The sequence below is a fragment of the Balaenoptera physalus genome (assembly GCF_965194825.1).
Source record: "Balaenoptera physalus genome assembly, chromosome: 8".
Classification (NCBI taxonomy): Eukaryota; Metazoa; Chordata; class Mammalia; order Artiodactyla; family Balaenopteridae; genus Balaenoptera; species Balaenoptera physalus.
The window spans coordinates 48,336,072-48,362,965 of NC_138887.1; the positions used below are offsets into that span (position 1 = coordinate 48,336,072).

General features: G+C 42.0%; 1 protein-coding gene across 1 annotated transcript in view; it reads left to right on the forward strand.

The window, feature by feature from the left end:
• Positions 1 to 8,095: 8,095 nt before the first annotated feature.
• LOC309665900 (ferroportin-like) overlaps positions 8,096 to 26,894 on the forward strand; it is a 30,930-nt gene continuing 12,131 nt past the window's right edge. The window contains exons 1-2 of the mRNA XM_082472770.1: positions 8,096 to 8,699; positions 11,808 to 11,909. Coding sequence (XP_082328896.1) covers positions 8,558 to 8,699; positions 11,808 to 11,909 — 244 coding nt within the window. The 5' untranslated portion in view covers positions 8,096 to 8,557. The remainder of the gene's footprint in view (positions 8,700 to 11,807; positions 11,910 to 26,894) is intronic.

Consider the following 26,894-nt stretch of genomic DNA (forward strand, 5'->3'; position numbering starts at 1 on the left):
ATCTTATTGAATTTTCTTAACTTTACAAGGAGGTAGTCAAAGTTCCCCCAGCTTATGGATAAGAAAGCTGAGGCTCAACAACAATGAGTGAAAGATCTAAATTCACATGACTTGTACTGTTAGAGTTGAGACTGAGAGCTGCCCCTCAACCTGATGCTCTTTCCTCTGCCCCAGCATCCCCAGGTCTCCCCTCCCTGGCTGCACCACCTCCCTGGAGTTGGCCGTATACAACTTGTGTGGAGACTCTCCTGCCACCTAAATATTTCCCAGGGGGCCAGCGTGGGCAGTTTGGGTAGGAAATCATTTACTGTGCAGGGCTGTCCCATTTAGCATTCCCGGACCTCACCCACTAAGTACGGGTACTGGCCCCCTGTCATTGTGACATCCAGAAAGCCCCATTACCAGATGCCCCTGGGAAGCGGTACTGTTCCAGTGCTGTCCACCAGCCTGCCTCTCTGCGGTCATAAACAGCAGGACTTACAAGCACAAAGAATAAAAACAGTCTTGACAAAGCATTTTTGAACGTCTTTGACCAAACACATAAACACTTTCGTATGTAAGGCTGCTCTAGGACACAAGAAGAAATGTTTAGAGGGGATAAAGGAGTATGTGGAACCCCTGAGCAAGGGGAATGCCAAAGCTCAGAAAAGGAGCTACCAGTTGGGGTAGAAGAATCACCTCAAAATTATCATGATGATAACAATGACGATGGTAACACCGAGTTATCGCTCTGCACTAGGCGCTAGGTCAAGCCACCCACATGTATTGTCCCATTTAATTCTCACCGCAGCGCCATGCAGCTGTTGCTACCATTATCCTCCTGGCGCAGATTAGTGAGCTACCATCATCCCTTGCCGCAGCCATTACTATAACTTCCTTTCTGGTCTTTCTGCTTCCATGGTTACCCCCATATAGTCCATTCTTCTCGAAATCAACCTGAGCCATTTTCATGACATGCAATCAGATCACGTCACTCCTCTGCTAAAACTCTCCAGCTACTTCCTGGCACTGAATAAAATCTGAAGTCCCACAGTGGCCACAGGGCACACGTGCCCCGGCCCCACGTACCTCCCTGACCTCACACGGGCATCACTCCAGCCACCCTGGCTCCTTGCTTGCTGCCATCTGCAGTCACCGTTCTCTCCCCCAGATCGGACTCGCTCCCTTACTTCATTTAGTCTCTGATCCAACCTCACGCCCCAGACAGCCCTTCTGGATGGCTCTATCTAAAATAACTTCCCTTCCTCCCTCTTCCCTTCACCATGCCTTACTTTTCTGCACAGCACTTAGTGCCACCTGACATTATCAAATGCCTCTTTATCCATCTGTTTATTATTTCTCCTTTGATAATAATGGGAGCTTAGTGAGTTAGGGCTTTGTCTTCCTCACCCCTTAGGAAATGGCTTGGCACATACTGACTCAATATTTGTTGAATACATGTGGTGTCGAGAAGTTAAGTCATTTGCCTAATGTTCAGAGCTAACAAATGGTAGATTTGTACTTTGAACTCCCAGACTGTCAGAGTAGACTCCGCTTTGGAAAGGAAAAAAAAATACAGATGGCAGAGAACCTTAGGATGGGAGATGGGAATGAGACAGGCCTTTCTTCTCCTTTCTGCCAGGAAATGCTCAGTGGAATTTTTTTTTTTTTTTTTAATCTATGCAATAACCAAAGAGAATTGTTCAAAAGGCAAAGCTAAGGTACAGACATGTTCAGAGATTTCAAGTCAGGAGTATGCAGGTAAACTGGCTCCAAAGCCCACTTCTCTTCCTGGGCTACTGAGTTATGCCAGATGGTTACATGCTTTTCACCTTGCTACTTAATTTTCATATGAAAGGAATTCATACAGCCTTGAACTATGGGACCTTAAAATAGCTCTGTAGGGGTCACTTTGAACAAATTAATTCAGGGTTAGTTCGTTCATTTATAATGGCAGGGAACAAACAAGAATAAATTGGTGTATTTTGCATTTAATGTCATTCCTTAAGATCTTGAGAAAATCACTGTGTCATCTATGGGTACTTCTTAATTAAGAAAGAAATTATCCATTCACACTAGAGACTGCAGAAGGAAATGAACTTCATCTTGCAATTCTAGAACAAACTTCCAAATAAGGGTTAAGTTTTCATGGAGTAGAGAAAAATAAAGGAGAGAGAGAAAATCATTTAGCACAATGTTTCTCAAATTTGGCTACTTTCATGAACATATTCTTGGGGGAGTGGCTGCAAGCTTTCTTTGATCACATTTAAAATTTTATGCTTGACTTTTGTTCATAATCTAGACAAATGAATACACACTTGTTCAGTACTCTCTGGACAACCATCTTCTATAAAGGAGTGCTGCCACAAGAACCATACCGCTGAACCAGAACCGCAGTCTGCCCGCTAATGCTTGCTTTGTTCCTTTGCTTTACAGGCATAATATTCAACTGAGAAATTTTCCTCTTCCAGCTCTTGGTATTGTATCCTTTCGTCCCTTTCTCCTTCTGTACCATAACTCCCAGGGAGCCTAGCTAGCTGTATGTTGAATCCTTAAAATCGTTTTAAAGTAATTATATAAAATTTTTTAATGGTTCATCTTTTTGGCTAGGGGGAAGCAAGGGAGGTCGACAGAATAGATCCTCAGGTGATGTGGACTCAGTTTCTTGCTGGAATTTGCAAAGCCGATTTAAGTACGATCTTAGTTGTCAGAAGATTGTTTATAAAATGTAGAAATTCAAGAAGACAGCCTTTGAGAATGCAAATTTTGAAGAACTTGGAATCTTTTTTCATTTCAAATATAATATTAACTGCAGAGCTCGGCTAGCTGGATATCACAGTGTGTTCAACATAAGGAAATCACAATAATAAAAACAGCCTCTCTGTCTTGCCGATGTTTGGTTCTATCTTTGCCCTACACCATATCCTGCGTGTTATTGTTTAGAGAAATAGCAGTGTGCAAAAGATCTCTGCAGGGTGGAAAATTAAATCATGATGATTAGCTAAGTAGTGATCAATGGATTTCAGCAGATGAAATATGACTATATGATAACTTACAATGTGGAAATGATGCTTTCAGAGCTTTTCAGGGTTGTTTGCCTCAATGTTGGGGGCAAAATAAGGCTTATGTGAGAACAAAAAAAATGATAAGAATGCCTGAAATTCACATAGTGATTAAGACAAAAAGGAAGGGGAAGCAGTTCACAGGGAGGGATAAGGATGGAAGAAAGGCCGTTAACTTGAGATGGCCCTCGTGCCTGCGGGATTCAGGGGTCTGGGCTCCCAGAGGAATGACCTGGTGAGTTTCAGCACTTGTTGGTGTTGACTTGCTGGTCCCCGTACCTCTGGAGACGTCTTGGCAAGCTAGCATTTACATGTAAACGCCTCTAATAGAACTACCCTTTCCAGAGCCTGCTACCGGAAAGGGTTGCACATGAATGAAAATGAGGAGGAAAGAATGTTAGACCTTCTGTTCAATTTCACATATTCATCTTTCCACCACACCTAGAAGGCTGTTAGTCACAATGGAAATGAATTATAATTCTAAAGAAATTACTTTATTAAATTCACACCCATGTACAATATACACGTGCATTTTAATCTCTTTATCTAAAATGAAATTGAGAACAAAGTTTTTTGAGAATGCAAGTATTTTCACTTAAAAGGGAAGTTTCAAGATTCTAGTCCAAGCTTTTTCTGACATCAGATTAGTATATATGGAATGATTCGTCAGAAAAGGAGTGCATGGGCCACCTGGAAAAGAGGATGTCCCTCAGAGCAGCAGCCTGACGGGGACTGTGGGAGCCAGTGGGAGGGAGGAGGGCGCCTCCACAGGACGGTGGCAGAGGTCAGGCTGCCAGGTGCGCCTTCTTGTGCAGTGTGGCCCTGCACCGCTGCCTAGGCCCAAGTGGAGGGGGGGAGAGTGTGTGCAAAGGAGGGGTCCCGGATGCAAAGCATTAAAATGATACATGTGAGGAGAACTGGCATCCTTACAAATTGAATTTTATAATCCAAAAATAGTATAACTCTCCATTTATTAAAATCTTTTATATCCCTAAAAGAACAAAAAACAAAAACAAAAGAGGCCCCTTGCCCAGGCACTCCATCACAGTAACCTGCTTTATTTGGCTGGAGACACTCATCACCATGTGAAATCATCTTGTTTACTTGATTACCTATTCTTTCTCTCTCTTCAAAGATAATGTCAGCAACCTGAGAGCAGGAAGTGGGCTTTCTTGTTCAAGGCTGTATCCCCAGTGCCTGGAATGGTCCTAGATTAGGGTAAGCATTCAATAAAAGTTTGTTGAATGAAAAAAAAAAAAAAAAGAAAAAGAAACAAATAAAAGGAGTGTATGTACACATAAACAATCTACATGGGATATTTTTGAGAATTTCAGCCTAACACAAATATAGTAGTTTTAATGTCTGCTTTTCTAAAGTCCAAAGTGTTTTTGCCAAAGTGCCCATATAATCCAATTTTAATTTACTGATAATTTAACTTGTGTTCGGTTTACATATAACTTATAGCTTGTAGTCTGTTCTATCTCACTGAATTGGAGGCATATGGCAATTTCATTCCCTGATTTCAGCCCTCAAATGTTGAGAATGAAAAGAGATATAAAGAAACTCATAGAATAATGATATTAACAGGGTAATGTGGGGAGATTTGGGGTGCTTCAGAAAAAACTTACCACTTGAAAAACTCCAACCTCCTTTGACCTGATAGTACTTGAGATCTATCATTAAAAACAAAATTTTAAAAACATTGTTGCCTCCAGGGACCCTCTTAAGCAACGCCACTTCCTTGGGAGGTATAGGGCAGGCATCTGGTCCCGGGGCTCAGAGATGAGGTTGCATGTGTTTACCCCATCCTTTTCTTTGTGGTCTAGACCGTTAACAAGGACCCCGGCAAGGGGCACTGTGATAAGTGGTGAAACTGGGAAGGTTCTCCTGCTGTGGGGAGCCCTAGAATCAGGACCCTTGGCATCAGGGGCAGTGGGAAGGCACAGAGGGAAGTCACCACAAGGGAAAAGGGGGCTGCAGAAAAACCAACGGGACTACCTTACATTTGTTCTTAGGACCACTAGTCCTGATTTCTGTAGGCTCTAAAATGTGATTTATGTAGAAAGGCTGGAGGAAGGCACTGGGAGATGGGGGAGGGGAAGACTTGCTTAGCCTTTCATGGATTTATATTCAACACTCTATGAAAGAAAGCTAGGGTTTTCCAATACCCACTTTACCATAACTGTTAGACGCAGGCAGGCAGGGAGTCTAAGCACTGGAGGCTAAGAATTGACCTCTTTAGTCAACTGGAGAGCCAGCTGGGGTTGGGATGTTCTGAGCTTGTATCTCTAACTCCATAGGCAAGGCTGATCCTGGGAGGGAAATAAGAAATCAGTTCTGGAGCCCCTCAACCTTGGAGCCCTGGGACTACATTTAGGGAGTGGGAATGTGGTTGGGGGTGTGAACTGGTCCAACAGAATGTGGTGGTGTGGGGCAAAGGGGCAGAACTTAGCTTTCCTGAGGGCTCAGCAACAGAGGGTGTGGGCAGTCATGCTATGGACTCCCCAAGCCTTTGCCACCTACTGCAGTTCAGAGGGTAGAGGAAAGAAGGTAGGTGATGGTTTGTAAAGGAAAGAAGGTAGGTGATGGTTTGCTGGGGTCTTCCCCTCCCCCTCATCCCATAAGGCAAACTTCACATTCAACCTCCCCACACACTCCAAATTTTATCACTGCTCATCTGCAGCATAATAGTTCTCTGTTTTCTGGTGAAAGAATATTTCTTTTTGGTGTCAGTAATGATAATTTTAAAATATGTTCCAGATAAGGTAATAAAGAGTAATAAATAAGAGCCATGAAAATGTTACTGTCAACCACCTCTCTCTCTTTTACTGATTAAAACATTAATGGTGGGGTTGAAGGGAACCTTGTTAAAAAGCCATGCTGACAAATAGTTCTTCAAGGTTTCGTCTGAAATCTCCAGTAGCAAAGTACCTGGGTAATGGACTGGGAACAAGAGAACTACTCCAGTATGCAGACATCTTTTGGGTAGAGAACAGACAATGACGAAGATTTTGGAAGTACAAAAGCTAACCGTCTTGGTTTTTATTTTAGTATCCTCACCACTGGACATAGTGGGTGTTCATTCAATTGAATGAACCTTTTTAGGGCACTGAAATCTCTCCCTTTTAGCTTTCATCCAAATCTGCCCTCTAACATCCTAATTCCCTACCCAGTAAACAGCCCAGATGCAAATATTTTCAACTAAATTCCACCAGAAGAATTTCTGTATCTGTGGCTACTCAAAAATATCTCGACTCTCATGATTTTCAAATAAAGCCCACATACTATTGAATAGTTTGCGAACATTAAAAGAATGAGGTAAACCAGACTTTAGTTTGTAAGTGGGCTGAACTTTGTGGAAAGCATTCACCTCTTTGCAGGAAGAACTTCTTTAGAAATCATCAGCTTTTGCCCACTCCCACAACTTTCCTCATTCTGAGGAACAGCTTTTCTGTTTCAATACCCAAAACATGGATTATTGTAGCTGTATCAGAACTGTGTGATCCAGTTCTCTTGTTTAATAGATAAGGGAACTGAGTTCTCTAGGTCTACTTCTAGTCAGAAGTGGTAGAACCAAAGAACACATCTGCAAACTCTCAAGCCAGTGACATTTCCTCCCACAAGGTAACTGCTTCTGCAAAAGACAGAGTTGGGCAAGGGATGGAATCTCGTCAGCCCTGTGAAAGCTATCCACTCTGTTACTGGGAATAGACACACATTGAAAAGAATGGATAAGGTAGAACTGTTTATATATACAAATATGGCAACATTCCAGACACTCATGAATTAAAACAGCAGTTGCCAAATATCAATAGTACAGAGAGTCCATTTATGTGAACCAAAATGAATACATTTTCTATGGACAAAGTCTGAAGGATGCATTCCACCCTGATAACAGTGCTTACCTCTGGGGAGGGCTCTAGAATTGGGGATAGTGGTCAAGGGAGAGTTTGTCCTTATCTGTATTGTTTGTATTTTTATGAGGAGAATCTACTTATGCATTAATTATTTAAGAATTAGTTTAAAAGAGTAAAACTACCTTTTTATTGTGCTCTGTGTCACTCTGATGGCTTTGTTTCTATCACTATGGATAATGCATGGAGGAGCTCAGCTTGTTACTTTAATCTCAGAGCAATACCTAGATTAATCTCAAAGCTGTAGGGGCTGACAGTCTGGCACAGAGGGAAAGGAGTGAGAATGTGTTTGTGGGTTTAATTTTTATCTCCCCCCAAATTACTCGTTGCCTTTATAACTCAACAGGACCCTATGGGGCCTCCTTGGGACAGCCGGACACCACCCCCATCCCACCCCCACCCCCGCCCCTGGCACATGTCCTCTGCCTGCCTCTTGTTTGTAGAAAAACTTTAGCCTCCTAGGCCTTCGCAGAGTTCCAAAGAATATATTTAATTAAAGAAGTGAGAAAGTGCAGAAGCAAAGGAAAACAGTCAAGCAAGACAAAATAATAATTTAACCATTAAACAAAGTCGAGGACCTTTAGTTCCTCCTCAAAGGCTATAGATAATATTCTGAGCCAAATCCTTTGAGCTGTTTTGCAGATACTGAAACCCCCACCAGGTGGAAGAAATTAACTGCACGCTGCCCACAAGCACGAAGAGCCAAGACCGGTTGGAACCAGAAGGTTGATGATGTTGACTCCCCATTACCTCACCACCAACCAATCAGAAGAATGTCCATGAGCTGATCACGCACCCTGCAACCCTCTCCCTCTCCCTGTCTTTAAAAACCTTTCCCTGAAAGCCTTCCAGGGGAGTTCGGGCTTTTTGAGCACTTGCTACCTGGACTCCTTGCTTGGCGCCCTGCGATAAACACTGCCCTTTCCTTCACCACAACCTGGTGTCAGTAGATTGACTTTACTGCATGCACGGGTGAGCTGACCCAGGTTTTGGTTCAGTTACACCTTCTCCCTCATGTTGATCACCATTTCACACTTTCACCTTAAGTCAAACCAAACTCCTTGAGTATAACAATGCTGCTGTTGCTGATAATGATAATAACTGAATATGCAATACTGCCACTCAGAATGACAATAGCTGTGCTTTTTTGAGCACTAACTTCACCCCAGACCCTCTCCTAAGACCCTTCATGCGCTGTCATCCTTATTTCATCTTCCTAACCACTTTGTGAGGTAAGTACTATTGTTATGCCCGTGTTAGAGCTGAGAAACGGAGGCTTGAAGAAATCAGTGACCCTGACTGCAGCCACATGGCTGGTGGGTGGGGCCTGGGTCTGAGCCCAGGCAGTGTGACTCCTGCAGATGTGCTTGCGCACAGATGTCAGCACTTCCTGTGCTTGGAAGGACGCTGACCGCCAGAGTCTGTAGGAAGTGTGCTTCGGGTTGGAAAATACGACTGGTCTAAACTGAATGTGTATGTTTTTGGAGAGACCTTCTGTCTAATCTGGTTCCCCATTGCTTCTTCCTTGAACTCCTTTGAGCCTTTAATTTAAGGCTTCAGTTGCCGCTGGGACACTAAATCAAGTGCATCGTTCTACCGGGAATGTGCGGTGAGGGGGAAAATATTCTCCTTTGGAGATTAAAAGCCCATCTCCCTACGATTCCCACTTTCCCATTCCTCTTACTTAAACCACCACCAACAGAAGAAACATCTTTGAAAAGAGAGAAAGGCTGCTCCTCTGGGGGTGAGTGAATAATCCCTTTTCTCTTCCAGTATTGACTTTGGATATGTCAGTTTTGTTAAAGGTGTGGAAAGCATAAAGTAAATTTTGAAATGCTTTTTGTAGTTTATGTAGAGAAAGATACTTTTAGGAAACTGGTCGTCTTATGCTAAATATGGAACAGTTTTCTCCCCAGCCTCCCCTTCTCCCCAAACTTTGGGAGTTATTTTATTATTTCTCTGTTGATGACCAAAGTATCTCATTTCATCATGGAAAGTTTGAGGTAGAGCACAGGGATCTTTGATACAAATACACAAACATATACTTATGTATATAGTATGTATGTTTATTTATGTGTATATATACATCTGTAATATAATGTGTGTGTGTGTATGCCACTTGATGAGGTACTGTAAAATTCTCCTCCCATTCCCAAGTACCATCAAGTTTCTTCCTAGAGTGCTAAATTGGCTTTTTTGATTCCTGCCAAATCTTGCTCAGGGAAACCACCTATGGTCTCAAAGTTGTGTTACTATTTCCATATATTTTGTGAATATTTTCCTTTTGAAAAGAACAACTCCTCCTGCTCCTTTTTCATCCATGTGACGTCACAAATGCATACATGAAAGATGAAGTTGTGGCCTGTCCTTTTTATTCTTTGCCCTACAAGCTCAGGACCTGATGCTATTGCCATATTCTTACACTTGTAAATACAGCAAATGGGCTCATTTCTCGAGTGCCCTCTCTGTGCCTGGCCCTGTATCTGGGACCTCAGAGAGGGTGGTGAATATAACGGACGTGAACCCTGCCCTCATGGGGTTTATGTTACCCCTGCCGCCAGCAAGATCTCTTAGCTCTGCCGAGCTCCCCAGTTACCAGGGCAACAGCACTTTCGGATGGGTAAGGAGTTCTGACAAATGTGCGGTATCATACACAGATCTGCAAACAAAGCCATTTATTTTAGGCTGAAGCATTTGCAGCAAAATTTGAATAATTTATCTGGAATGTGTCAGATTGAATGCTTTATGATATCTTTTTGGTTTTCTTTGGTAGAATATTTATACAGTAAAAGCTTTGTTATCCTAGATTTCTCAACTAACTCTCTGCCAGTCACTGCAAACAAGATGTATGGACTAAACAGGGAGATGGTCCCAAGAATCTGAGCCTGTCTGAGAGAAATATTATAGGTCATTACTGAAGTGAATCAGGAGGATCTGAAGGATTTTTTACTCAGTGCTCTAAGGTAGAGGTCCCCAACCTTTTTGGCACCAGGAACCGGTTTTGTGGAAGACAGGTTTTCCATGGATGGGCGTGGGGGAGTGGGGGATGGTTCAGGCGGTAATGCGAGCGATGGGGAGCGATGGGAAGCGGCAGGTGAAGCTTCGCTCTCTGGCCCACCGCTCACCTTCTGCTGTGCCGCCCGGTTCCTAAAAGGCCGCGAACCAGTACCGGTCCATGGCCCAGGGGTTGGGGAACCCTGCTCTAAGGTCTTGGGACAGAAATAACAAAAAAGAGGTTTTGCTGGGCCACAGCTGCTACTAAATGTTACCCATTCTGAACCAAAGAACTAGAAACATCCCTGATCCCACCCTCCTCAACCCAAGAAAAAATACTGAGTCTTGAAATTCCCATTAAAAAAGGAATCCTTTTGGTTAAGTTGGCATCGCTCTTGGAAAGAGGGTCAGTCAGTCCAGGAGGACCATCCCCAAACTTGGGCTTGCCATTAACCTTTCCTAGGATTCATGTGTGCGGGGCCCAGCCAGTACGGTTTGCCGAGAGAATGAGGCACCACAGGTGAGCATCACTGGTTCAAAGCCTGGAGGGAGGAAGAGAAAAATGCTGGGCAGCCTTGCCTGGAAAGGCCTGGAAAGCCCCAGCCCCAAGAGAGCACTTTAAGCGTGGAGGCATCTGGAGACGAGTGGCTGCTCAACTCTGCAGAGGGCCAGCTCTTGTTTGCCTTTAGGTAATTTCTGATATATTTCCAAGCACAAAGTCAAACTTTCTTCTTTAAGAACCTTAACGAGGGAATTCCTTGGCCGTCCAGTGGTTAGGACTCCGCGCTTCCACTGCAGTGGGACAGGTTCCGTCTCTGGTCGGGGAACTAAGATCCCGTATGCCATGTGGTGTGGCCCAAAAACCCCCCCAAAACCAAAATCAAAACAAAACAAAACAAATCAGAACAAAAAAGAATCTTAACGAATGTTCCTGCATGTGTCCTAGGTTTTTCTACGACGGATGTTTTGGACATCTCTTGTCCTTGCCCAGGCTGAGGCAGGAGAGGTGAGGTGCAGCACCCTACAGCCCCAGAAGGGCCTCGTCAGAGCACACTGTGCTGGGAGGTCACGGGTGGCAGAAACTGCTGGCCTCTCTTTCCACAGCCCACAGGAAACATTTGCATGTCTAACACTTTTTGCACAAAGCGGCCCATGGTAGCAATGCCCGGATGTGGTTCCCAAGCTGTTCATGGCACTGCTTTGTGATTCATCTTTCTACACAGTCTCTGGGAGTCCAGTGGGGGGATCCAAACCTTCCTGTTGTCTATGTTCGGTAAGCAGAATGTTAAAATTTTAGAAATTCCTTGCTTTCACTCCTTTTAGAGGTAAAATAGTCATTAGCAGAAGCAAGCATTTGTTTCTTGGGGATATGTTTGTGAAAACATAACAAAGCTTTTCTTTATGACTTGCATTAGTTATTTCAAGCTTAAGAAATGTGCCCTTTTGAAAAAGTTGGAAAAATAACATGTTGAAGAGGGAGAAATTACTTACACCATTGTTCCTGGGTTGAATGGTGACACAGATAATTTAGTGAAAACATATCTTTAACCATTTTTTGGGTGTGATAAGTTTGTGAGTCTCTGATTAGAGTTGGCTGAATGTTTCCCCCAGAATAATGGGTTTTGAGCATTAATAATAAACCTCTAACTTTCACAAGCAATTGCTATGACTTTATTCATATGCAATAAGGCCCTTCTAACAGATTACACAATTAACTTTCTGCAGTTAAAATGAATGAAATATTAATGGTTTTTGAGGAATCCAATGGAATTAAGTTAAAACACACTGACTTCTACCACTTTATGACCAGTTTAAATATATTTTTCATTATTTGAAATCTTTTTCTCCCAACATGTAGTAATGCTGGGAGAACTAAATGACACCGAAAATTCTGGAAATGAGGAGAAAGAGACTAGAACCGCAAGCACCAGGCAGATGAAGAGAGAGAAGAGTCGTTTAGGTAAGTCTCCAGTTACACATTATTCTAGTAAGCTCTACTTGAGAAAGGGGGCACTTTGCCCCTGCGGAGGCAATACTGCCGCATTGACATCAGCAATATGAAGCTGTCAAGTTCCTCTGAGCATAATGGTTTTTTCTTTTTTGTTTTCTGTTTTTTATACAGCAGGTTCTTATTAGTTATCCATTTTATACATATTAGTGTATATATGTCAATCCCAATCTCCCAATTCATCACACCACCACCCCGCCCTGCCACTTTCCCCCATTGGTGTTTACACGTTTGTTCTCTACATCTGTGTCTCTATTTCTGCCCTGCAAACCGGTTCATCTGTACCATTTTTCTAGGTTCCATATATATGTGTTAGTATACGATATTTGTTTTTCTCTTTCTGGCTTACTTCACTCTGTATGACAGTCTCTAGATCCACCAACGTCCCTACAAATGACCCAATTTCATTCTTTTTTATGGCTGAGTAATATTCCATTGTATATATGTACCACATCTTCTTTATCCATGTGTCTGTTGATCGGCATTTAGGTTGCTTCCATGGCCTGGCTATTGTAAATAGTGCTGCAATGAACATTGGGGAGCATGTGTGTATTTGAATTATGGTTTTCTCTGGGAAAACCAAAAATAATAATTTTCTCACAATTAGCTTTGTTTACCCATCTCTCTGCCCAGTAGTAGGACTGCTGGGTCATATGGTAATTCTATTTTTACTTTTTTTTTAAAATTTATTTATTTATTTATGGCTGTGTTGGGTCTTCGTTTCTGTGCGAGGGCTTTCTCTAGTTGCGGCAAGTGGGGGCCACTCTTCATCGCAGTGCGCAGGCCTCTCACTATCGCAGCCTCTCTTGTTGCGGAGCACAGGCTCCAGACGCACAGGCTCAGTAGTTGTGGCTCACGGGCCTAGTTGCTCCGCGGCATGTGGGATCTTCCCAGACCAGGGCTCGAACCCGTGTCCCCTGCATTAGTAGGCAGATTCTCAACCACTGCGCCACCAGGGAAGCCCTATTTTTACTTTTTTAAGGAACCTCCATACTGTTCTCCATAGTGGCTGTATCAATTTACATTCCCACCAACAGTGCAAGAGGGTTCCCTTTTCTCCACACCCTCTCCAGCATTTGTTGTTTGTAGATTTTCTGATGATGCCCATTCTAACTGGTGTGAGGTGATACCTCATTGTAGTTTTGATTTGCATTTCTCTAATAATTAGTGATGGTGAGCAGCTTTTTCATGTGCTTCTTGGCCAACTGTTTGTATTCTTTGGAGAAATGTCTATTTAGGTCTTCTGCCCATTTTTTGATTGGGTTGTTTATTTTTTTAATATTGAGCTGCATGAGCTGTTTATATATTTTGGAGATTAATCCTTTGTCCGTTGATTCATTTGCAAATATTTTCTCCCCTTCTGAGGGTTGCCTTTTTGTCTTGTTTATGGTTTCCTTTGCTGCGCAAAAGCTTTTAAGTATCATTAGGTCCCATTTGTTTATTTTTATTTTTATTTCCATTACTCTAGGAGGTGGATCAAAAAAGATCTTGCTGTGATTTATGTCAAAGAATGTTCTTCCTATGTTTTCCTCTAAGAGTTTTATAGTGTCTGGTCTTACGTTTAGGTCTCTAATCCATTTTGAGTTTATTTTTGTGTGTGGTGTTAGGGAGTGTTCTAATTTCATTCTTTTACATGTAGCTGTCCAGTTCTCCCAGCACCACTTACTGAAGAGACTGTCTTTTCTCCATTGTATATCCTTGCTTCCTTTGTCATAGATTAGTTGACCATAGGTGTGTGAGTTTATCTCTGGGCTTGCTATCCTGTTCCATTGATCTATATTTCTGTTTTGGTGCCAGTACCATATTGTCTTGATTACTGTAGCTTTGTAGTATAGTCTGAAGTCAAGGAGTCTGATTCCTCCAGCTGCATTTTTTCCCCTCAAGACTGCTTTGGCTATTCAGGGTCTTTTGTGTCTCCATACAAATTTTAAGATTTTTTTGTTCTAGTTCTGTAAAAAATGCCATTGGTAATTTGATAGGGATTGCATTGAATCTGTAGATTGCTTTGGGTAGTATAGTCATTTTCACAATATTGATTCTTCCAATCCAAGAACATGGTATATCTCTCCATCTGTTTGTATCATCTTTAATTTCTTTCAGCAGTGTCTTATAGTTTTCAGCATACAGTTCTTTTGTCTCCCTAGGTAAGTTTATTCCTAGGTATTTTATTCTTTTTGTTGCAATGGTAAATGGGAGTGTTTCCTTAATTTCTCTTTCAGATATTTCATCATTAGTGTATAAGAATGCAAGAGATTTCTATGCATTAATTTTGTATCCTGCAACTTTACCAAATTCATTCATTAGCTCTAGTAGTTTTCTGGTGGTGTCTTTCTCCATGTATAGTATCATGTCATCTGCAAACAGTGACAGTTTTACTTCTTCTTTTCCAATTTGTATTCCTTTTATTTCTTTTTCTTCTCTGATTGCCATGGCTAGGACTTCCAAAACTATGTTGAATAATAGTGGCGAGAATGGACAATGTCTTGTTCCTGATCTTAGAGGAAATGTTCTCAGTTTTTCACCATTGAGAATGATGTTTGCTGTGGGTTTGTCATATATGGCCTTTATTATGTTGAGGTAGGTTCCCTCTATGCCCACTTTCTGGAGAGTTTTTATCATAAATGGGTGTTGAATTTTGTCAAAAGCTTTTTCAGCATCTATTGAGATGGTCATATGGTTTTTCTTCTTCAATTTGTTAATAGGGTGTATCACATTGATTGATTTGCATATATTGAAGAATCCTTGCATTCCTGGGATAAATCCCACTTGATCATGGTGTATGATCCTTTTAATGTGTTGTTGGATTCTGTTTGCTAGTATTTTTGAGGATTTTTGCATCTATATTCATTAGTGATATTGGTCTGTAATTTTCTTTTTTTGTAGTATCTTTGTCTGGTTTTGGTATCAGGGTGATGGTGGCCTCATAGAATGAGTCTGGGAGTGTTCCTTCCTCTGCAATCTTTTGGAGGAATATGAGAAGGATGGGTATTAGGTCGTCTCTAAATGTTTGATAGAATTCACCTGTGAAGCCATCTGGTCCTGGACTTTTGTTTGCTGGAAGATTTTTAATCACAGTTACAATTTCGTTACTTGTGATTGGTCTGTTCATATTTTCTGCTTCTTCCTGGTTCAGTCTTGGAAGGTTATACCTTGCTAAGAATTTGTCCATTTCTTCCAGGCTGTCCGATTTATTGGCATAGAGTTGCTTGTAGTAGTCTCTCAGGATGGTTTGTATTCTGCTAATTTCATTGATTTGAGTACTCTCCCTCTTTTTCTTAATGAGTCTGGCTAATGGTTTATCAATTTTGTTTATCTTCTCAAAGAACCAGCTTTTAGTTTTATTGATCTTTGGTATTGTTTTCTTTGTTTCTATTTCATTTATTTCTGCTTTGATCTTTGTGATTTCTTTCCTTCTGCTAACTTTGGGTTTTGTTTGTTCTTCTTTCTCTAGTTCCTTTAGGTGTAAGGTTAGATTGTTTATTTGAGATTTTTCTTGTTTCTTGAGGTAGGCTTGTGTTGCTATAAACTTCCCTCATAGAACTGCTTTTGCTGCCTCCCATAGGTTTTAGATCATCGTATTTTCATTGTAATTTGTCTCTAGGTAGTTTTTGATTTCCTCTTTGATTTCTTCAGTGATCTCTTGGTTATTTAGTAACATATTGTTTAGCCTCCATGTGTTTGTGTTTTTTATGTTTTTTTCCCTGTAATTCATTTTTAATCTGATAGCATTGTGGTCAGAAAAGATGCTTGATATGATTTCAATTTTCTTAAATTTACTGAAGTTTGATTTGTGACCCAAGTTGTGATCTATCCTGGAGAATGTTCCCTGCGCACTTGAGAAGAAAGTGTAATCTGCTCTTTTTGGATGGAATGTCCTATAAATATCAATTAAATCTATGTGGTCTATTGTGTCATTTAAAGCTTCTGTTTCCTTATTAATTTTCTGTCTGGATGATCTGTCCATTGGTGTAAGTGAGGTGTTAAGGTCCCCCACTATTATTGTGTTACTGTCGATTTCCTCTCTTATAGCTGTTAGCAGTTGCCTTATGTATTGAGGTGCTCCTACGTTGGGTGCATATATATTTATAATTGTTATATCTTCTTTTTGGATTGATCCCTTGATCATTATGTAGTGTCCTTCCTTGTCTCTTGTAACATTCTTTATTTTAAAGTCTATTTTATCTGATATAAGTATTGCCACTCCAGCTTTCTTTTTGACTTCCATTTGCATGGAAATCTTTTTCTATCCCCTCACTTTCTGTCTGTATGTGTCCCTAGGTCTGAAGTGGGTGTCTTGTAGACAGCAAATATATGGGTCTTGTTTTTGTATCCATTCAGCAAGCCTGTATCTTTTGGTTGGAGCATTTAATCCATTCACGTTTAAGGTAATTATCGATATGTATGTTCCTGTGACCATTTTCTTAATTGTTATGGGTTTGTTTTTGTAGGTCCTTTTCTTCTCTTGTGTTTCCCACTTAGAGAAGTTCCTTTAGCATTTGTTGTAGAGCTGGTTTGGTGGTGCTGAATTCTCTTAGATTTTGCTTGTCTGTTAAGCTTTTGATTTCTCTGTCGAATCTGAATGAGATCCTTGCCGGGTAGAGTAATCTTGGTTGTAGGTTCTTCCCTTTCATCACTTGAAATATATCATGCCACTCCCTTCTGGCTTGTAGAGTTTCTGTTGAGAAATCAGGTGTTAACTTTTTGGGAGTTCCCTTGTATGTTATTCGTCATTTTTCCCTTGTTGCTTTCAATAATTTTTCTTTGTCTTTAATTTTTGTCAATTTGATTACTATGTGTCTCAGCATGTTTCTCCTTGGGTTTATCCTCCCTGGGACTCTCTGTGCTTCCTGGACTTGGGTGGCTACTTCCTTTCCCATGTTAGGGACGTTTTAGACTATAATCTCTTCAAATATTTTCTCTGGTCCTTTCTCTCTCTCTTCTCCTTCTGGGACCCCTATAATGCGAATGTTGTTGCGCTTCATGTTGTCCCAGAGGTCTCTTAGGCTGTCTTCATTTCTTTTCATTCTTTTTTCTTTATTCTGTTCCATGGCAGTGAATTCCACCATACTGTCTTCCAGGTCACTTATCCGTTCTTCTCCCTCAGTTACTGTGCTCTTGATTCCTTCTATTGTATTTTTCATTTCAGTTATTGTATTGTTCATCTCTGTTTGTTTGTTCTTTAATTCTTCTAAGTCTTTGTTAAACATTTTTTGCATCTTCTCGATCTTTGCCTCCATTCTTTTTCCGAGGTCCTGGATCATCTTCACTATCATTATTCTGAATTCTTTTTCTGGAAAGTTCCTTCTCTCTGCTTCATTTAGTTGTTTTTCTGGGTTTTATCTTGTTCCTTTACCTGGTACATAGCCCTTTGCCTTTTCATTTTGTTTATCTTTCTGTGAATGTGGTTTTTGTTCCACAGGCTGCAGGATTGTAGTTCTTCTTGCTTCTGCTGTCTGCCCTCTGGTGGATGAGGCTATCTAACAGGCTTGTGCAAGTTTCCTGATGGGAGGGACTGGTGGTGAGTAGAGCTGACTGTTGCTCTGGTGGGCAGAGCTCAGTAAAACTTTAATCTGCTTGTCTGCTGATGGGTGGGGCTGCGTTCCCTCCCTAGTGATTGTTTGGCCTGAGGCGACCCAACACTGGAGCCTACCTGGGCCCTTTGGTGGGGCTAATGACAGACTCTGGGAGGGCTCACAGCAAGAAGTACTTCCCAGAACTTTTGCTGCCAGTGTCCTTTTCCTCATGGTGAGCCACACCCACCCCCCACCTCTGCAGGGGACCCTCCAGCACTAGCAAGTAGGTCTATTTCAGTGTCCTATGGGGTCACTGCTCCTTCCTCTGGGTCCCAATGTGCACACTACTTTGTGTGTGCCCTCCAAGAGTGGAGTCTCTGTTTCCCCCAGTCCTGTCGAAGTCCTGCAATCAAATCCTGGTAGACTTCAAAGTCTGATTCTCTAGGAATTCCTCCTCCCATTGCCGGACCCCCAGGTTGGGAAGCCTGACGTGGGGCTCAGTACCTTCACTCTAGTGGGTGGACTTCTGTGGTATAAGTGTTTCCAGTTTGTGAATCACCCACCCAACAGTTATGGGATTTGATTTTATTGTGATTGCGCCCCTCCTACCGTCTCACTGTGGCGTCTCCTTTGTCTTTGGATGTGGGGTATCTTATTTGGTGAGTTCCAGTGTCTTCCTGTTGATGATTGTTCAGGTGTTAGTTGTGATTCTGGTGCTCTCGCAAGAGGGAGTGAGTGCACGTACTTCTATTCTGCCATCTTGAACCAATCTCCCATAATGGTTTTAATTAAGTAAAATGGGGCTTCCCTGGTGGCGCAGTGGTTGAGAAACTGCCTGCCAATGCAGGGGACACGGGTTCGAGCCCGGGTCTGGGAAGATCCCGCATGCCACTGGGCCCGTGAGCCACAATTACTGAGCCTGCGCGTCTGGAGCCTGTGCTCTGCAACAAGAGAGGCCGCGATGGTGAGAGGCCCGTGCACCGCAATGAAGAGTGGTCCCCACTTGCCGCAACTAGAGAAAGCCCTCGCACAGAAACGAAGACTCAACACAGTCATAAATAAATAAATAAATAAATAAATAAATAAATAAATAAATAAATAAATAAAAGAACGTGAATTTCAAAAAAAAAAATAAATAAATAAGTAAAATGGGAGGTTAAAAAAAATAAACAAAGATAATCAAGCAACATTTGTCCTTTATGCAACAATGTTCTACAAAAACCTCTGTTGATTTCATTAATTTACATGTCACAAAACAATTAGCTTTGTTTACCCATCTCTCTCAGAGTGTGGGTGCATCTGAATTTTTTCCTAATTATTTATAAGGAGTGTCAACTATAAAGGGTTTTGAGTAGTTCAAATACACAATTAGTATTGTAATTACTACAACTGGGGGTAAAAAATGCCATCCCCTGTTCATTTTGTCCCACTGTTACATGTAAATTATGGAGTGGGATGTGGAGGGTCATTTGGGGAGGGAGAATAAAGTTAGGTCCCCAAATCAGAGCAGACTGCCTCACAGACAGCTTGACTCCACACTCCATGTCCATAGTCCTTTGCCTCAAAGTCTGATTGAGAAGAACATTAGGAACCAGGAACCCAAGCCCAAATAAGTTTCCAAATGGGAATTCTTACAACGCTTTTGAAGGGTGTATGGCTGAGGTGATTTGTTACAGCCTTAATTCCAAAGCTTTATTCAAGTCTTGCCAGGCTCTCCTGAGCTCAGAAGCCATCATGGGCTGAAGAATGAAACTCTGTTGTGGCAGGAGGAGGGGGTGATGAATCTTTCTTTTTTCTTTTTTTAAATTTATTTTTTATATATATATTTTAAATTAATCTTTTTTAAAAAATAATTAATTTATTTATTTTTGGCTGGGTTGGGTCTTCGTTGCTGCACGTGGGCTTTCTCTAGTTGAGACGAGTGGGGGCTGTGCTTTCTTGCGGTGCGTGAGCTTCTCATTGTCTCTTGTTGTGGCGCACAGACTCTAGGTGCACAGGCTTCAGTAGTTGTGGCACATGGGCTCAGTAGTTGTGGCACAGGGGCTTAGTTGCTCTGTGGCATGTGTTATCTTCCTGGACCAGGGCTTGAACATGTGTCCCCTGCATTGGCAGGCGGATTCTTAACCACTGCGCCACCAAGGAAGTCCCGAATCTTTCTTTTTGATTCAAAGAAGAAGAAAAAGTAAAACAAAACTTCAAGTCCCATTTGTACCATTTAAATGGAAGTTTTCGCCAACTACAAAAAGATATTTGGGGGATAATAAAGGAAACTGAATATGGACTAGCTCTCACATACTATCAGAGAATTAGTAATATTTTTAGGAGAGAATGGCATTGTAGTCATGAAGGGAAAGGTACTTACTTTTAGGAGATAGGTGCTGAAGGGGTAAGTTATGATACTGACAACTTAATTTCAACATATATTGAAAATACACATACACACAGAGATAAAGCAAATATGGTAAATATTAGCAATAGTGAAATTTTTTTTTAAAATTTATTTATTATTTATTTATTATTTTTGGCTGTGTTGGGTCTTCGTTTCTGTGCGAGGGCTTTCTCTAGTTGTGGCAAGTGGGGGCCACTCTTCATCGCGATGCGTGGGCCTCTCACTATCGCGGCCTCTCTTGTTGCAGAGCACAGGCTCCAGACGCGCAGGCTCAGTAGTTGTGGCTCACGGGCCTAGTTGCTCCGCGGCATGTGGGATCTTCCCAGACCAGGGCTTGAACCCATGTCCCCTGCATTGGCAGGCAGACTCTCAACCACTGCACCACCAGGGAAGCCCAATAGTGAAATTTTGATACTGGGTATATGGGCAGTCATTGAACCAGTCATTAAAGGTCTGTGTATCAGTTGGAAATGTTTCTGGCTGCAAGCAAAAGAAAACTCAACTGGCAAGGTCTGAATCTCAAAGAACCTTCATTACTTACTAAACAAGAAGTGCACAAGTTATCCAGTCAGGGTCGTTTCAGCAATTCAGTGATGCCTTCAAGGCCCCAGCTGTTCTTCCCATCTGCCTTGTCGCCCTCAGCCCACTGGCTTCTGACAGTGTCAGTTTATGATTGCGAGGCCGCTGCTGCAGCTCTAGGCATCACAGCCACGTTCAAAGGCAAAGTGGTGGGTGGGGAAGAGCAAAAGCAAGCTCTCCTCTTGCACTTGCTTCTTTTATCAGAAAGCAAAATCTTGGGGTTGGGGAGAGGGATAAATTTGGAATTTGAGATAAACAGATACACACTACTAAAGAGAAGGTAGATAAACAGCAAGGACCTACTGAATAGCACAGAGAACTATATTCAGTGTCTTATAATAAGCTATAATGGAAAAGAATCTGAAAAAGAATATATATATATACATATACATACATATATGTATATGTAGCTGAATCACTTTGCTGTATACCTGAAATATTGTAAATCAACTATATTTAAAAAAAAAAAAACCCACACTGAGATATCATCTCACACCTGTTAGTATGTATATAATTAAAAATAATAATAATAATAGATGTTGGCAAAAAAAGAAAAAGAAATCAAAATCTTTCCCAGAAGCCCCCAGGAGACTTCTTCCACCTCAGTGGCTAAAACAGTCAGAGGCCAATCCTAGCTACAGGGGGTCTGGGAAATGCCATCACAATAAGTGACTTAACATCAGCTGTGATTCATTCCCTAGGGCTAGGGATGCACTGTCTCCCAGAGCAAGATTGACTTTCTGTTAACAAGAAAAAGGGAAAATGGCAGCTACTTTCCATTTGTTAAACATATACTCTTTTTCTCTAGAGAGGATATGGTTCTGCTTTACTAGGTAACAGAAATGATTTTAAATGAAAGTAGAACTAAAATGCATTCTTCACTGTATCCTGTTGCTGTTTAACAGGAAAGTAAATGGTGCCCAAAAGAGACTTTAGGTTTCTTGTCTTCCTTGGCAGGGTCTCTTTAGTCCAGTGAAATAGAAACTCTAACCATCCTTGAAATCTATCTTTTGTTTCACTTTCAAGTTTTATAATACATTTCAATATACAGTTTACTCTTTTTTTTTTTAACATCTTTATTGGAGTATAATTGCTTTACAATGGTGTGTTAATTTCTGCTTTATAACAAAGTAAATCAGTTATACATATACATATGTTCCCATATCTCTTCCCTCTTGCATCTCCCTCCCTCCCACCCTCCCTATCCCACCCCTCTAGGTGGTCACAAAGCACAGAGCTGATCTCCCTGTGCTATGCGGCTGCTTCCCACTAGCTATCTATTTTACGTTTGGTTGTGTATATATGTCCATGCCACTCTCTCACTTTGTCACAGCTTACCCTTCCCCCTCCCCATATCCTCAAGTCCATTCTCTAGTAGGTCTGTGTCTTTATTCCCCTCTTGCCACTAGGTTCTTCATGACCTTTTTTTTTTTTTTCCTTAGATTCCATATATATGTGTTAGCATACTGTATTTGTTTTTCTCTTTCTGACTTACTTCACTCTGTATGACAGACTCTAGGTCCATCCACCTCACTACAAATAACTCAATTTCGTTTCTTTTTATGGCTGAGTAATATTCCATTGTATATATGTGCCACATCTTCTTTATCCATTCATACAATTATGGACACTTAGGTTGCTTCCATGTCCTGGCTATTGTAAATAGAGCTGCAATGAACATTTTGGTACATGACTCTTTTTGAATTATGGTTTTCTCAGGGTATATGCCCAGTAGTGGGATTGCTGGGTCGTATGGTAGTTCTATTTTTAGTCTTTTAAGGAACCTCCATACTCTTCTCCATAGTGGCTGTATCAATTTACATTCCCACCAACAGTGCAAGAGTGTTCCCTTTTCTCCACACCCTCCCCAGCATTTATTGTTTCTAGATTTTTTGATGATGGTCATTCTGACCGGTGTGAGATGATATCTCATTGTAGTTTTGGTTTGCATTTCTCTAATGATTAATAATGTTGAGCATTCTTTCATGTGTTTGTTGGCAATCTATACAGTTTACTTTTAAAGATTGTTCTCATTGTGATGGACATTAGGCAGCAGGAGAGAATATATACTACCGCTCATCCTATTTTTAGCCACAGTTGATCTGGTGTCCTCTCTTTGCAAGGCTTTGTGATAGGTGAGTTACATGTTCTCTCATTTGTGTAAGAACGATGTGCTTGCCTATTGCAAAAAGCCCCAATTCAGTCTGAGTCATCAGACTTAATAAAGAGAAAACCGGAAGCTTTCAGCAATTGTTCTAACTTCTACTTTCTCCCCAACCTGTGTGAGGCCAATATAAGATAATCTCGACATCTGGGCTGTTTAAATGGAAGTCCTGATCATAGCAAGTAATAGTCCTAACTAGAGTTCCCTCCTGTCCCCTTCCCTAGCCCTTGGCCCAAAAGTAGGCTTTCTTTTAGAAAGAATGCTGCACACTCATTGTAGGTGGATTAAAATGAATTCCCAGACCAATAATAGCCACCTAACCATCACTGGGAACCGTAGTCATGTGTCCTTGGGAGGCAGACATAGCCTTGCCTGGCCTGGGCCAGAAGGTCTTTGCGTGTCCGGATGTCCCTCAAGACCACAATGGCACATTTGTCTGATGGTTTAGCATTTGGTGTTGATGGCTGGCATTGTGCTCAGGTATATCATGGCTGGCTGTCCCCTGTTTCTGGGTACCTTCTGGATGTGGCTGACTGTGACACTGACTGCTACACCAGGGCTCTGTGGCAGGGCTGGCTTGGAGCAGGCCGAAGAGCCCCCTTTTCTCTACTATGTCAACCAGCACCAACCCCATCCCCCCACCCAGGGTCCCTGACTCAGGTATCTTATTGGGGCTGCACTGTAGCCTATGGCTTGCCTGTCTCCTTGCAGTGACCCCCCTGGGAGACGTCCCATTGCTGATAGAAGCCACGTGACTATTCTACCTCCAAACTTAGATTTAACGCTTAGGATAAATATTTTGAGTGATTCTCCCCAGTGTTTTATATGAAACATTTCTTTTTTTTTTTTGCGTTCTTATTTATTTATTTTTGGCTGCACTGGGTCTTCGTTGCTGTGCGCGGGCTTTCTCTAGTTGCAGCGAGCAGGGGCTACTCTTGGTTGTGGTGCATGGGCTTCTCACTTCGGTGGCTTCTCTTGTTGTGGAGCTCTAAGTGCACAGGCTTCAGTAGTTGCAGCATGCGGGCTCAGTAGTTGTGGCTCACGGGCTGCAGAGTGCAGGCTTAGTAGTTGTGGCGCATGGGCTTAGCTGCTCCGCGGCATATGGGATCTTCCCGGACCAGGGATTGAACCCATGTCCCCTAAATTGGCAGGCAGATTCTTAACCACTGTGCCGCTGGGGAAGACTGAAACATTTCTTTTTGATTTAACTAAAATATAGTAAGGACACATCACTTAAAAAAAAAAAAAAGGATCCATGTCTTGGAGGATGGGAGAGAGAGGTGTGGTGAGGAGCAGCTTTGCTGGGCGCCCATGGAAACAGGAGGTAAAGGTGGAGCCACAGGTGTGGGCAGGTGGGAAGGTGTAATGGTGGGAAGCGAAGGAAGTCCTCTTCCACTGCTTTTATATCTTTAGTGGCTTAGCAAACAGGCTCTCAGCTCAGAGTGAGGGTGGGAAATGTTCCAAGATAGAAGAGAAATCAGGAAAGTAGGAAAGTAAATGGACGAGAAAAACACAGTGTGAGGGTGGGCAGCCTAAGGCCCCGCTTATGGTTAGTGATACCCATTTGAAGTGAGATCAGCCAATGGCTAGTAATGTACCCCTGGCCAGAACCTCTCCTCTCGCTGGGCCAGATGGAAGATCGAATAACAATCCAGAGAATTCCTGATGTGAGGGGCCAGCTCCCAACAAGTTCTTGCTAGTAGCTGGGGGCCAGTAGGGCCGGCCTAGAGCAGACTGTGCTACCAGCCAAAGACCCTGCTCTTCAGTGCAGTAACCGTCACTGGAAGATTTGTCCATTGCTGGGCTGTGATGTGGATAGCAAAGTGCTGATGCCTCAGGCATTGCTGAGGTGGTGAAGAGTGGAGGTGCACCTGGGGAAAGGCCACAGGGTTGGTGATATCTACACATGTGAAGGACCCAAGGCACGAGTCTTCCAGCACTGAGCTGGGTGGCTGGGTGGTGCTCCTGTGTCAGGGGATGGTATGTCCAACTTTGACAGCCTTCCTCAGGGCCTTCTGTTGCCCTTTGGGTTCCAGAAAGCCTCCTAAGTGACCTGCCATAGTTCCTCCATGACTGGCTTGTGGAGTGACTGGGTGATACCCACCCCCGTCTAACAGGAAACTCATCACACTAGGTTATAAGTCATTGTCTGTTGTTTGTTATCCCTGGATAACAGAAGAGTGAGAACCCTAACTTTTTTTTACCACTTTATCCCTAGTGCCTGGCAGAATACCTGAAAGATAGTAGATGCTCATTAAGTTTTGAATGCATGAATACATAAAAGAGGGCTGGCAGGAAGGAGGGGCGGAACGGAGGGAGGGAGGAAGAGAAGGAAGGAAGGAAGGAATTCTTGTTACTATATCAGGGCTATTCTGGAGGAGGGTTGTTTAAATTGGTGGTAGCCTGTATAGAAGATATAGCAATGCAGGTAGGTGGAGGGTGGTGGGAGCTGATGAAAAGGGCTTTAACAGGGCCCTCTAAAATGAGGAAGACACACTGGAGGTTGCAGCGAGAGACCAGGAAAACTGGGACGTCAGTGGCTGGTACAGATGGGGATCAGGTGCTATTTTGGTGAGGGTGTCAGAAAGGTGAGAATAAAGAATGATGGTCAAGATGGGCAGGAGGGAAGCAGGAGAGGGTTCCTGGGTGAAGAGCTGAGACAGACCCACAGCTCAGCAGGTGTAGTGGGTGTGTTTGAAAGGCCCCGGCAGAGATGAGGCCCCTGCAGCTTGGCATCCACAGAGGAGCCCAGTGGCTTTAATGATCCGCCTCTCTTTCCTGTTCTTTCTGGAAAGAAGGGATCTCCCCTGGACTTGCTTCATCCTCCCCACTTCCTACTCTCTCTGACTTGGTACTTTACACGCCAGCCTCTGGACTTTCTTGTTTGCAGTTGGCTTTCTCTTTTCTCCAGACCTTTGAACCCATGGTTCTCCTGACCTAGAAAGCTAGCTCCACCCTCAAACCTCCTTCCTAGTGACTGCCTCTTGGCCCTCAGATTTTGCTGAGGGGTAACGTCCCCTTGAAGCCCCTGTTCTGCCTTCCCAGGTTGAGTGGCTGCCATTTCTATGTTCTTCATCACACTCTGGGCTACTTCCTTTAAGGCACATATCGCAGTGCAATGGCTTGCTTACTTCTCTGACTCTATCTCTAGACGCGAGAAAAGGGGTATGGTTAAATATTTCCCTAGTGGTCACTCAGTGGCAAATAAATCAAAGGAAAACAAAGCAGAAGCCCTGAGAATCCTCTCACTTGTTGAACAAAACCATGTGCTTTTCTGTTGCCTGTGTTTTTATTTCGCACCAGGCTAGTGTCTGAAAGCAAACTCATGCCAAACAGGATTTCACTTTCTCTGAGTTAATGGGCAAAATTTGCGTTAAAGAAATATATATATATATATATATATATATATATATATATATATATATATATATATATATATATATATATATATAAAATTTTTTTTTTTTTTACTATTTCGTAATGTTTATCATTTGGAAATATGTGTTTTAGGAGCAACTTTGACCTACCTCATCAGTCCAAGGTTTTTGATTTATGTAAGCTGTGCCTTATCGATATGGGTAAGATGAATCAAAATGAAATTAATATATTTTGAATGGTTAAGAGAACTGTAATAGACAAGTAGAATGTCTCGAAATAACTGATGGAAAATGTGTGTATATTTTTGTTAAAAAATGTTTTGAATTACAAACTCTAGCACAAATAGAGGAAAGTGCGTAATGTATATATATCCATATATATATGGAACGATTATAACAAATACTTATAAAGTGAATACATGAAACTACCACTCAAGTCAAAAGCTAGGATGTAACCAGCACCCAAGAAGTCCCTCATAGGCTCCTTCTCAATTATACCCCTTCCTCACAAATGGAAGTAGCCAGGAGCCCCACTTTTCTGGCATTCACTTCCTTGCTTTTCTTTATAGTTTCACCACTGGTGTAGGCATCCCTAAATGATATAGTTGAGTTGATTTCAAGTTTAGTTTGAACTTTCCATAAGTGAAGTTCTACCGTATATATTCTATTTTATCTTGCTTCTTTTGCTCAACATCATGTATGTAATCCCATGTTTTTGCAAACAGCCCTGAGTCACTACTTTTTATTGCTGTGTAGTATTTCATTGCGTAATAAACCACAGTTTATTTTATTAGTTTTTCCAAAGAGCCAGATTTTGGCTTTATTAAGCTTTTCTATTGTATGTTCATTTTCCTAGTTCATTGATTTCTTCTCTTACCTTTATTATTGCTTTTCTTCTATTTTCTTCGGGTTTAA